This window comes from Chanodichthys erythropterus, chromosome 11, assembly GCF_024489055.1.
Source record: "Chanodichthys erythropterus isolate Z2021 chromosome 11, ASM2448905v1, whole genome shotgun sequence".
Lineage (NCBI taxonomy): Eukaryota > Metazoa > Chordata > Actinopteri > Cypriniformes > Xenocyprididae > Chanodichthys > Chanodichthys erythropterus.
The window spans coordinates 50,035,279-50,048,606 of record NC_090231.1 but is presented as its reverse complement, the minus strand read 5'-3'; the positions used below and the strand labels follow the sequence as shown (position 1 = coordinate 50,048,606).

The 13,328-nt window shown below is 34.4% G+C and overlaps 1 protein-coding gene across 1 annotated transcript in view; it reads right to left on the bottom strand.

The window, feature by feature from the left end:
- The window catches only part of LOC137030785 (mucin-2), a 29,841-nt gene extending 19,701 nt beyond the window's left edge, over positions 1-10,140 (bottom strand). The window contains exons 1-25 of the mRNA XM_067401219.1: positions 10,062-10,140; positions 9,332-9,593; positions 9,032-9,146; positions 8,402-8,492; positions 8,171-8,277; positions 7,398-7,611; positions 7,071-7,196; positions 6,648-6,765; positions 6,336-6,474; positions 5,256-5,366; positions 4,938-5,007; positions 3,863-4,003; positions 3,528-3,692; positions 3,322-3,416; positions 3,112-3,238; positions 2,744-2,999; positions 2,389-2,438; positions 2,099-2,199; positions 1,609-1,760; positions 1,389-1,527; positions 1,206-1,310; positions 936-1,115; positions 592-828; positions 322-478; positions 88-216 (exon numbers count right to left, since the gene is read on the bottom strand). Coding sequence (XP_067257320.1) covers positions 88-216; positions 322-478; positions 592-828; positions 936-1,115; positions 1,206-1,310; positions 1,389-1,527; positions 1,609-1,760; positions 2,099-2,199; positions 2,389-2,438; positions 2,744-2,999; positions 3,112-3,238; positions 3,322-3,416; positions 3,528-3,692; positions 3,863-4,003; positions 4,938-5,007; positions 5,256-5,366; positions 6,336-6,474; positions 6,648-6,765; positions 7,071-7,196; positions 7,398-7,611; positions 8,171-8,277; positions 8,402-8,492; positions 9,032-9,146; positions 9,332-9,593; positions 10,062-10,140 — 3,466 coding nt within the window. The remainder of the gene's footprint in view (positions 1-87; positions 217-321; positions 479-591; positions 829-935; positions 1,116-1,205; positions 1,311-1,388; positions 1,528-1,608; positions 1,761-2,098; positions 2,200-2,388; positions 2,439-2,743; positions 3,000-3,111; positions 3,239-3,321; positions 3,417-3,527; positions 3,693-3,862; positions 4,004-4,937; positions 5,008-5,255; positions 5,367-6,335; positions 6,475-6,647; positions 6,766-7,070; positions 7,197-7,397; positions 7,612-8,170; positions 8,278-8,401; positions 8,493-9,031; positions 9,147-9,331; positions 9,594-10,061) is intronic.
- Positions 10,141-13,328: the final 3,188 nt, after the last annotated feature.

The window sequence follows — 13,328 nt, the reverse complement described above, 5'->3', positions numbered from 1 at the left end:
TTAATTCAATGTGTCTTACAAATGCAAGTATTTATAGTTGTTTCCTCACTAACATGCAGATGATATAACTGGTTGTAATTGTCTCACCTTCAAGCGCTGGTATCTGACTAGAGCAGTTTCCAGAGGGGTTTCTGCATGTCTGCATACAGGGAGCTCCACAAGGTTTGTAATGCCACTCACATTCACCAGGGGGGTTGTAATAATCACAGAATAATGCTGCAATGAAAAGGCAAACCTTAAAGTTGTTTAAGGATTTTGTGGTGTACAGTTTTTAGTCATTCCTTTACAGCACATCTGATGTGAATGTTATCAGTGACTCACGGCATATTTTAGGTGTTCTCCAGGCAACACAGGCTCCAGCCTCATTACAGGCTTGTGCATAGGCTGTTACAGCAGTGCAGAAACACTCATAATCTCCACCACTATCACAGGCACATGCATCTCTCACACAAGCATCATAGAAAGGAGAGGGGTCCACCTTTAAAGCAATATTCATAAAAATGTGGCCGGTAAATGCATTTGATTTTTCAGACATAATATACTTAACAAATGGATATTCGAGTTCTCTAAAGAGCAGTTTGTTGTAAGTACCTGTGAATGACAGGTTGAGAAGACATTGCTAGTAATGATGCTGCATTGCCTCTGTGCCCAGGCCTCCCTATACGGATTATGGACACATGGTTCTTGGATGAGAGTTGCATCTGGACAACTAGAGAGCTTCCAGCTGTTTACAAAATCCAGGGCGTCGACAGCAATTGCTTGACTGCGTGTAGTGAAGTCATTGTTTGCGTTCCCATCGTAGTTTCCGCACAGACCACACACGCGCCCCTGTCCGTATGAATAGAACACTGTTATTATAAATATTAATAAGATATTTGTATTTTAATAAATAGACTTGACAGGGATTAAGGTAATAGTCCTGCCACAGTACTCACATTAAACTCTGGATTCAGTTTGATGTGTATAGTTGTTTTTCTGTCCCAAATGAGCATCAGACCATTACTGGCCTCAATCACTAAGTAAAGCCCCATGGTGCGCATCTGGTAGGGAATCTCCTCTCCTGCATCTCTGCGAACAACTTGGTAGGATCCATCTGTCAATCTAAGCTCATTGCTCTGAAATTTAAATGACAAATGCAATGCTCATTCTGTACTAATTTAGGGCTTGATTATGCCTGCTTTGGTAAATGTTAAGAGTTAACTCACTCCGAGGAAAAGCTTGATAGCCTTGGAACAAGTGGTGCCAGTGGATCCGCAGGGAATATTTTCAGTAATGACTCTAAAAGTGCCGGTGGTGCTATTGCAGAAGTCCTGGTCATAGCATAGAAATTTAGATTTAGATTGAGTTATAAAGATCTTCGGCCTCATAAGAAAGTGCAAGGTTCATACCTGAACAAGGCTGTATTCACAGTTCCCACTAAATACGTATCTTTTCTCATCAAAGGTTCTATAATGACCATCTCCATAGATGCTGCATGTCCCACTGCACTGGTTTGTGGTACATATCCATCGTCTATTCTTACAAGTACTATAAAAAAATATGCAAGTGCATTATAAACAATAGTATCTAAAATATGAAAATAATTAAAAATCTCACAGTTGAACATACCATGTATTGCAATCAGTCTTGATGCTTTCCCCAGGTTGGTAGGCAATTCCATTATGGATGCAAGGACAGAGGTCTTCAGCAATGCAGCCACCTTTCCCATCTGACACCAGCCCAGTTGGGCACAAACAGCCAGACACACACTCTGTGCTGATCTGCAGTCATGCAAATGCAATATTTCAAAACAGATTATTGAGGCAGAAAGGAATAGTTCATCCTAAAATTACAATTTAGTTGTTATTTATGTTATTTATTATTTTGTTATGCTGTTATTTTCTCAGTGGAACACAAAGGGAGAGTTTATAAAGTATCTTCACACAGCTATTTTTTGTACAGTCTGTCACAGACTAGTGTTTTGTTAACCCTATTGGAGTTCTACTATTGGAGTAGTACAGTGCACTATGACCATGTCATGTCACTTAAAGAAATGTCTTGTTTTGTGTTGCACAGAAACAGAAAAACTAGCATACTAGTAGGCATTCAAGTAACTCACGCAAGCCATGTCTAATGTGTTGCAGCTCTTCTGACACTCTGATCCCTTGGATCCAGGGCTAGCACTGGAGCAGTTGAAAAACATCATTGGCTCGTTGCATTCTAAAAGTAAAGAATCATAGAATTGATGAAGACAGTGTACTCACTTAAAGATATAAGTGTAGCTGATGTCAAATTCAATCACTGATAAAATCTCATAAAACATCTTCTAAAAACTCTTCACAGCAACTCAGAAACATATTATCTTAACAATTTAATCTTTTAACAATTTAAATATAGCTTCTCACACACCTTCGCCATTTGATCCACCAGAGCAGCTCAGTTTCCCTTGTTCGCAAATACTGAAATATAAATATTAGGTTAAATATTATTAAATCAAATTCTACAACAGGTTTTTCAAACTGGAATTCATGGAAGCCCAACATCCCCTTGGTTAAGAGAGAAATTTATTATAAATTTCAGTTAAAATGACTGGCAAAGATTATGAAATGCTCTATACAAATTTTGTTTGGCTTGAGTAGCCTACAATGGTGATACTAAAATCAATTATTTATTTTTCTCACAAAGTTAAAAACCCTGTATTCAAAATATAGCCTTTAAACAAATATTTTATTCAACATAAATGTAACCAACTCCATGTCCATACCATGATCCTCCATCTTTGGAGATGGAGATCCCAGCAGGAACAATTTTGCCTGAATCATAGCATGAGCAGCTGGAAGATGCAACACAGTCACCATTCTCGTTCATGTATGTTCCTTCTGCACAGCCACAGCCATCTACTGGTACAAAGTCAATAGCGCAGGTGCTGTCTGATTGGCTGAGGGATCGGCAAGTGCGGTCACAGCTGGTCATTTGATAGGAGTAGACCGTGGTGGCAGGGCAAGTTAGGGTGTACTTATCTGAGAAGAAAGAGATGACATTTAATTGAGTTTAACTAAAATCAACTTATTGAACATATTGTGATCAAGCTGTTCACAGCTATCAAATATTCTCAAGAAGAAAGCAACTCACTGCAGGCAGCTTCTCTCCAGCCATCAAGAACAATTCCTCTTGCAGCACATGCATGTACATATGAAGACAATGCAGCACACATACAGTCCTCACTCTTCTCACAGTTGCAGCTGTCATATATACAATTCTAGAAAGTATGGAAAAGTTAGAGAAAAGTTAAAAATGAAATGTATAATTAGCTGACATATATATGACTGTAATTTCACTTACTGCTTTGTAGACTTCAGGGCTGATTTCAGAGTGGCAGGGGGCAAACACTGATGAGGGATCTGACAGCAGGGAACACCAGTGCTGTGCATATTTCTCTGTGTGTTTATTAGAAACATGATCAGCTCATGATGACATTCCAGAGTTACAAATGCAAAGTGTTATGGTATTGTGGAAAACACATGCCAACAGTAAAGTTAAATTCATACCATTTTCAGTGCTCAGACTGCAAGGATTCTCAAAGTTTCTTTTAACATCAGGGCAACTTGCTCTTGTTTTCCAGGTGTTGGCAAAGTCCAAAGCAGTTCCTTCCCTGAGTCCACCAATGGTTGTAAAGTCATCAGCCTCAATGTTGTTGAAATTGCCACAAAGACCTGTGGATTAATTTATCAACAAAATTAATCTAGGGCATAATGAATTGAAGATTGTAGATAATCCCACAGAAAAAAAAGACAGAATGCCTTCACATAAAGTACAAGATGATGCTTTTGTCCAGAGTATTGCATGAGAAGGTTATCACGAAGAGGTCTGTAAAAGTAAATACCACATGTTTCTCCTTGGTATGCTGAATTGACTGTGATGTAAAGCTGCATTAACGGTACAAGCTGGATCTCCAGACGAAGCCCAATCAAATTGGCCTGAATGATAATGTAGAATGAGGAGGGCTTGAAAATGCTCACATCAGCTGAAAATCAAATAATAATACAAATTTAGAATTACAGACATTGGTGTGTGTTTAATATGATGCAAGACTTCAAGTAGTAATCCAGTATTCCTTTATATAACCATAGTTAGTCCACATTAACCATATATCTTTTTCTCTTCATGATCAGTTTTTCATCATTCAATGCACCCACACCATTTGAAATGACATCACTGTAAAGGCTTCATATTCACATTCCCTTCCCTACATTCACCAAATAACCTTTCTTTGATATTAGTTACACTTATGCAACTTTTTTTTATTTTTTTTTTATTTTGATAAAAATAACAATATCAGTATCGTTAATGAGAGTATGCAAAAATCCACCTTCCAAAACTGGTTCTAAAAACAAAAAGAAAAAATGAAATCCCCCCTATACCTTTATAGAGTGCACTATTTTAGGGGACAGCCTAAAACCACCATGGATATTTTTAAGTGCACTCATTTGATACACCACAACTGATATGCACTTTAAACATCGTGCCGAATGAATTCCAGCATATTGAACTATATTTTAGGAGTAATGTAGGGAAAACTGAATGAGAGTATTAGATTTCAGATACAGCCGTTATTTATTTGTTTATCCGCTCTGATAAGATGTCATAAATCCATGTGGTTCATAGTTGCATCGAACCACATTCATCCGTGCAAAGAATCAGAGCCAAAGTGCAACCAAAGCAATCTTCTTCTGCAAGACACACGTTTTTGTTTTGTTTTTAACCGCTAGAGGGCCAAAAGCTACATAGTGTAGCTTTAATTTAACTTAGCTAGCTCTATTATGATAACAAAAATTGATTTAGTAGGCCTACTGAAATGTATAATTATATTTGTGTGCTTATTATTAATTAATGAATTCATTAATTTATTTTTACCCCTAAATTTTCTCTTTTCATGTCTGTTGATTTGCATAGCCTACCTGTTAAAAACGGCAACTGGACAATTATTCTGTTGACCTCAATATTTCCACTGGAATCCACTTTAAACACCTGTATGCACAAATGGTTTCTGTTCAGAAATGCTTCAGAATGACATGCAGATATATATATATATATATATATATATATATATATATATATATATATATATATATATATATATATATATATATATATATATATATATATATATGCAGTAATGTGAAGAGCAAGAGGGGGTTTCATCAAGTTTTGATAAAACCCTGTTCTGGTAAACATTGTCTGTTTTTTCCCCTTCCCCAATCCTTTTTAGTACTTACAGTACTTCCATCTGACAATGCCAAAGTTATTGCGTTCAAACAGGTTTCAGTTTCAGTCACACCACATTTCATCAGGTCTCCTTGAATTGTGAATTCTGTGCCTGTGCATTGCTTTAAAAAAGAAAGAAAAATGGACCAGTTAAGTAATAATTTCTAGTAAGTCATTATTAAAATAGGGTTTGTTTGTTTGTGGCACACATTTTGTTTATCCTTCATTCAGCCATAATCTAGTTCACTATGTACTGTCTAACAAAGAGATCTAGACAGCAATAGTTAACTTCTGTGGGTTAATTTGGTGAGAACAAAAAAACATCCAATTAATTTCTTAAACTAGTCATGCAAATGTAATCCCTGTTTCCACCACAAATCAATTTGTACCATTTGGATCTTATCATGCATATCAAATCAATCATGCAATAGGCACAATTACCCCTAATATCAGCCTCATAACAGATTTTAATGGCTTTCTAAAAGCTGCTCAGTTATTAAACACAAACTCATAATTATCATTTTTTAGATGATGAAAAAATTACATTTTATTAATAAAATAATTGATTACTTCTACTGTTCTCATGTATAAGTCACTTTGAAGAAAAGTGTCTGCTAAATGACTAAATGTTATGTAAATGTAATAAAATTACATCTGGACATTTATTATCTGACATGTTTATTATATTATGACGCTGTTTAGCACAATGCTTAGAAATGCATAACCTGATATTACTGAGTTCAACATGTTCCTGGGTCAACATTTTTGCTTAAACATTTAGGCTTAAAATCATGAATTTATGCTTCGACATAAGTGTTATTCATCTATCATTTCCCTCTGATTTTTGGGATAACTTATGTGTAGGGTTAGGTTTAGGGGTAGGAATAGGGTTAAGACTAAATTTTCAGACTAGAATGTTGTTCCAGGATCAACAAAATATTTTGACCCAGGAACGCATCTAACTCAGCAATATCAGGACGCGCCTTAGAAATCAGCTATTAATTTCCTATTAATTAATACAGCAACAGCACATATGTAATGCGATGTCTTGAAATGTTGTCTTATAAAGGTAATTGCCTTCAAGCACATACTTTGGAAAGGACGTAAGTGCAGTCTCCATGAAAGGTGTAGGCTTTTCCATCAAAAGTGGTAATATGGGATCCACCCTCTACTGAACATGCTTGTGGACAATCCTTTTGGTTACAATTCCACTGTCCTTGTTCACAGGTACTAAATGGGAAATAATAATGTAAATACAAACCTACACTTTTTATAACACTCAATATAGTAGGCCTACATAATATATTAAACATTAAATATTCAATCGTTTAGTATTTTTAATCATGTATTTATACTGACCATAAGAGCAAATTGAATGTGAATTACAAACAATGGAGGCTTACCAATCTCTGCAGCTGCTTGTGTAATTCTCCCCAGAGGCAAATATTTTACCTCCAAGGATGCAAGAGCATTCACTGTGTGGAATACAGCCAGTGTTGTGTATATCATCAAAAACAGTGCCTTGAAGTAAGAGAAAGAAGAAAATAGGTTATGGCTCAGACAGTCACTGGGCTCATACTTTTTCAGTCTAAAATAATTGTATGAGGATTAAACAAAACAATATCAAAATAATATAATAAAATCAAGATAATATCAAATATATATATATATATATATATATATATATATATATATATATATATATATATATATATATATATATATATATATATATTAGATTAGGGATCAGTGAAACGTGAAATTAATGTAGTCAGTTACTTTAGAAGATAGTGTCAATAAGGAAAACAATAATAAAAACACTATACCAGGAGGGCAGAAGCATCCATCAATGCAGTGGCGCTCACACACTTGTCCTCTTTCAGGGTTGGTACAGGTGTCAGTACAGGGATTTCCACACTCTTGGTGCACCATGCTTTCTGGGCACGGATGTGCTGCAATATAGAAAAAGAAGGAGAAAGACTATTCAGAGAGCATCAAAAAGAATACAAAACTACAAGAGGAGACTGTGGATCATTCAAACATATCATGTTTAGGGCTAAGGCCATATCTCATCCAACTATATTAATGGTAAGGCAAACATTAACAAATGGCCAAAAAATTAACCATGCTGGGCATGAACATGGCATACTTACGGCAAAAGTATTCTGTTCTCCATTCTTCAGGCCTTCCACCTGCATGTACACACTGTCTAGAATATTCAGCGATAGTTTTGCATAGGCAGAAGGATCCAGAGGTGCCATTGCAATGGCATAAGTCCTTCATGCAAACTTGGACAAACGAATCAATGGAAACCAGACCTGTGCAATCACTGAACACTGCACTGGAGAAGATATCGCGACAAAAATTCTGTGGAGAATGAGACATAAAATACTCATCAACAAAATAATACAGCTGCAAATGATGAAACCACTAATAATAATGATTCCAAATATTCCCCTGCTTGTGATATAAATCCATTCACATTCAGATATTTACATTTTAAATCAATATATATATATATATATATATATATATATATATATATATATATATATATATATATATATATATATTTATATAGATTTAATGAAGACAAAGTATATCTACCTGTGACTTAAAACCTGGTTTTGTAATATGAGATTCACAATGCTGACTCAAAATGCACAATAAAATGTGTTCCTCACTTTAAATAACTTCAGAAGTGTTCATTTTATGTAAGTAAAAAAGGTGTGTACAGTGGGTGAAGTTTAGGATCAGAAAGACAAGAAGAGAGCATGAACCAACACCATTTTAGCCTTGAGCAATGCAATTTTTTAGCCCAAAAATTGAATTATTTCCACCCCAGTTTTAAGGGGAGTTAATTGCTTGTCATTTCTGTGTAGACAAAGAAAAGGTCTAATGGAGCTTTGACAATTTCATTTCTTACCTCATCTCCACAGTTTTCATCAAGAGATATTTTGTCTTCCTGACAGATTTCTGTTGGACCATCCATTTTCCAGAGGTTTCCATAATCAGAAACGGACAGCGTAGTTCCTAAAACAAGAGATGTAATAATTCTTCATTGTCTGTGGACAATCGTGTGAAACATGCAAGAAAGTTACAGATATATTTCTCTATAGACAGTATTGTAAAAGTAAATAAATAAATGAATAAATACCATCACTGATGAATTCATTGTAAGTCTGGATTCCATTGAAGTCACCACACAGTCCACATGTTTGGTTTTGGTATTTTTCATCTAACTTGACCTGAAAATTGATTAATACATATATATGATACAGTATATAGAGTGGTGCACGTATGACGTCAGCAATTCAGCAAATTTGCTGTTGGTTCATTCAGGAATTTTGCTATGGGGTTTTATATAATGGGGGTTTTCGATTTGAAAAGCAAAAGCCTGTGGCAAACATAACTTGACTATACTTTGACATTTTGTTCTACAATGTAAATTACACACACCCATAACGAAAACTCGAATTTTGAAGCAGTTATGTTGAAGCAGTTATGTTGAAAATTTACGTTTTTAATTAAGTAAATAGATAAGATAGCTTGGGGTGCAAAAGTGTGCAGTGTACGTTGTAGAACAAAACCAAACAGCTGACGGGCCCCATTCACTTCCATAGTATTTCTTTTTCTTCCATACAATGGAAATAAATGGGAACCATGAACTGTTTGGCCCATATTCTTCAAAATATCTTGTGTTTAGCAGAAGTAAGAAATTCATACAGGTTTGGGAAATATTGGGGGCAGTATTGGTTTGTTGCATAATGAGATAAGATATCCTTACCATGAAAGAATCATCTTCATTCCACATGGCTACTAGCCCCAAAACAGCCTTGATTGCAATATAAGATGTCATCTTCTCGACAAAAACTTCAGAGTTGGTAAATGGAAGTGTCACTCTATAGATAAAATTGACATTGATAACATTAGACACTGATTTTTTTGTCTTACCAACTCCCAAACCACCATCAAAAAACAAAGTGAAGATTGACAGCAATGTGAGATGAAGTCAACACATCATTTTTGCGGGTCATATGATATGACCAGAAAACAACAACAACAGCTTATAATCAGAATCACTTACATTTGCCCATTAACAGTGAGAGAGCCTTTTGTTAGCTCTATTATTGTCCCCTGTAGTTTCATTGTGATTTTGCTGATTGTTGGTTCATTGCTCACCACCTCATGCCTTAACTGGATGTTAAAGTCTTCATAGGTGGTCGAACAGTGTGAGGTAAAAATGTAGTTGCAGGAAGATGGAAGCTGGAAGTAGTTCCCATCGTAGGTCTTGAAATGGTAGTTACCCCAAGCACTACAAACCAGCTCATTGTGTTGTGAAGTCAATCCTGGTAAAATAAATAAATAAAATATTAGTTTTTAGTTTTTTTAAAGTTGATTATGAAGAAACCTTTGAATTTAAATGACTTAGAGATTTTTTACCTGAAACCAATTCTATCGTAGCAGTTGGATGCATGTTCATTGTTGTGAAAACAGCTGGAGGAATTTTTTAATATATGTTAAAACATACGTAAGAATCATTTGATTGAATGCTTTGCAAAACGCCCAAATCTTAATTTTTTTTCCAGTTCCACTATACAGAATATAATTTAGATAAATTGTATTACCCATATCTCCTAACAATTTGATAGTTATCTTCCCTTTTTAATTGTTGAGATAATTTTTGCGTTTAATGATGATTATTCTGAATCAATTCTTGTAATTATTGTGCTACTATAATTCAAATAGAAAAAATCATTTTACAATCAAAGTAAAATCCAGTATTTAAAAACAGTAACACTTATAAATTGTCTTACTTGTTTGTGTTACTGCCAGTCCAATACACAGTGTCACCCATTGCAGCACTCCTATGGATACTCTTTTTAGCATCCCCATGGTGTTGGAGCGTCAAGCTCTCCACAAGATCAATGAGAAAGACACAGTCCCATACTCAGAGTTTTATACCACTTGTCCCTTAGAAGGGACGTACGATTGAACTAAAGGTGGGGCCAAATGTTTATCTTCCATGACAGCATAACGTAACATTTAGCTGATAGATTCCCATTCCTGATTTTAGAATGCGTGACTAAACAGGTTCACTTTAGAAACTTGCTAATTATTTAACGAGGGGGGAAAAAACACATTAAACATTAAAAAATAATACTAATAATAAGAAGAATAAGAATGGTCAGCAAATAATATTCAAAGCCAAATCAATAAATATTCCATCAAATAAGTTTATGTTGATTTTTAAGTATTCTTCTTTCAACCATGCACCCATTTGCTTATGCCATCTTTATTTTGCTTGCTTTAGATTTGTTAGTATAATACTTAGTCTTGTTTAGTAATTATGGCTATATTTAGAAATTATATTTCAGCTATACCATCTATATAAAACAGAACCATGAAAGATGATGATTGATGATTTTAGTTTAGTTATTGATATATGTTTCTAGGACTTTTTATTTTGCATTTTGAACTCAATGCTAGAGTAAAATAATAGAAATAGCTGGAAATGTAACTATGTAAATGTTTGTGGTTTTGGTGTGCCTTTATTGTATTTCAATAATCTTTATAAGAGAAATGATTGTAACAATGCATGGGGTGGGGTAGTTTTTTGAACTAATGATATATAAATATTGAGTCCTTAGTACATTAATCCTCAAAAGTGACTCAACTTTGTGAACACTCCTTAACAAAACTTCAAGCCCTGTACTTTTGTGTTGTGGAAGGAAATGTTTTTGCATAATAGCACTTATTGCTTGTGTCATGAATGATGAGATTTTTCCAGGATCTGCATCCTGATCAAAAGAAGTTGATATAAACACTAAAATTTAAATATTCATATATAAAAATATATATTTGTATATATAATTCTCTCACATAAAAAAAAGAAGAAAGAAATTAAAAACTATTAATTATAACCTAATCCGAGGCAGAAACTTTTGAATTTTGTGGCTATTATTAATTTGCTATTAATATTATTTCTATTCATTTTAGTTAAGACTAAGGCGATCCACTCTCTAAAACCTTCCAAACCACCCTAAACTCTGGTTTACGCCTTGTCGGAGGTTGTGTGCGTATAGGCATACTGTTTGTTGAACTGGGAGCTCTGGAATGTTTTCTCACAGTCTTCGTCATTCTCTGCTATATTGTGTATTATCTCACAAGCACAAAGTAAACAGATGGAGCTTAATATGGTCTTTGGGGTAAACTGGATTCAGGATTCTGAAATTAGCTCAATGGCTCAACAGAGTAATTCAAACACACATTGGGATGATTGATGTTCTGCTATGACATGGTATATGCCACTGTAGATTAAACTGCGGCAATTTAAAGCCTTTATGTAAAGGTCATTTTCGCAATACTTGAGTAAATATATACGTGAGGAAGAAACAAGAAAAAATATCCATCTTAAATGAAAGCTATGATATAAGCTTTTGCTTTTTCTGATTTAGAAATTGGTTAATTGTTATTAACATAAAATGATTGGAGCAAAGATGTGTGATTTAAGTTACATAAATTGCCAATTAAAATTGCAAAATACAATCAATTTTCTCTAAAAAAAAAAAAAATCTTCTTTTGTAAGAAGGCTATTTCATGTAGGACTACTGTCCTGAAAGAAGAAAGCAAACTGGATCAGTGAAGTGGATAATAAAATGATAAAAGATAAAATCTGACACTGGCATTGAACAAAACAAAACTGAATGGTAATAAATTATAGATGAAGCTAAGTTTAACATGTTGAGCTGGTGTGGGAAATAATTGTAAGGTCCTTTAGAAGCACTGCCATTCACATCTGTGGTAAGCACTGCAGAAAGCATAAAGTTTGTATAAACAAAAGTTGTGATCATCTTTTCTTCCCTTTTGGGTTGCATATCTGAGTGAAACATCTTCTTAAAAAAGAAAAAAAAAATGTACAAATTACAAACTGTATATCATTTTATATCACCTTTATATTGCTGTTTAATCATGTGTTTTGTGCTGTGTTGTATTCATAACAGCAAATGTGTGCCATTTCTGTCCCCAGGACATTGTATGTATAAATATGCACGAAAATTAACTCTAAAATACATTTTATTATTAGGCAAAATGTCCTGAACATTACTCTAACTACAAATTTAAAATATATAATTTAAAACATTATTAAAAACTAGTCAAAACACTAAAAAAATAGCATTTGTTACATGTCCCTGCATATAAACCTAAACTTTAACATGAAATATAATTATTAAAATCTAGAGTAACATTGTTGTGTTACTCTATATACAATCTATGTTAAACAAAAATATATTTCTAGAGAAATCCATAATATATTATATGAAATACACATTTTATTTGTGTTTATTTGTGTTTGTGTTAATCTTTGTCTTTGTCTTTCTTATCTTTTGTAGAAGATGGAGAGAACCTATACTATACAACCTATACTATACTTATACTATGAACCTATACTGTGCTAGAAACACACACCAATGGCATGCTGCAAGGGAAGGAGTGAAATCACCTGCAACCCTCTCTTTTACCCCCTTTTTGTTTTTCCTTCCCTCCCTCTCTCTTTCCACCTCCTTCGCTGTGATGTAAGTACTTGCCTACTACAGGGGTAGGCAAGTTCGGTCTTAGAGAGCCACTGTCCTGCAGAGTTTAGCTCCAACCCTGAAAAAAATACTTCAGCTGCCTATAGCCTTAGTAATCCTGAAGAGCTTGATTAGCTTGTTCTGGCGTGTTTGATTAAGGTTGGAGCTAAACTCAGCAGGACAGCGGCTCTCTAGGGCCAAACTTGCCTACCCCTGACATAGAACATCCTTTCAACACAGAAATCTCACTCACATACATGTACACATGGTCATGTACACACTCTCTTTCTCACACACATACACACACATATGGACACTCATTCCTGTTATCATGTGTTCATTCCTGTTACAAAGTGCTCATTCCTGTTACTAAATTTATTTTTCTAAAAAAAAGAGAAAAAAACAGTTTTTATCAGTTTTGTTTGGTCCATCATTTATACAATTGTTAAATAAACTAAATTATTTTAAAAAATGATATACTTTTTGCCTTTTTGCTCAAAACAAACACCT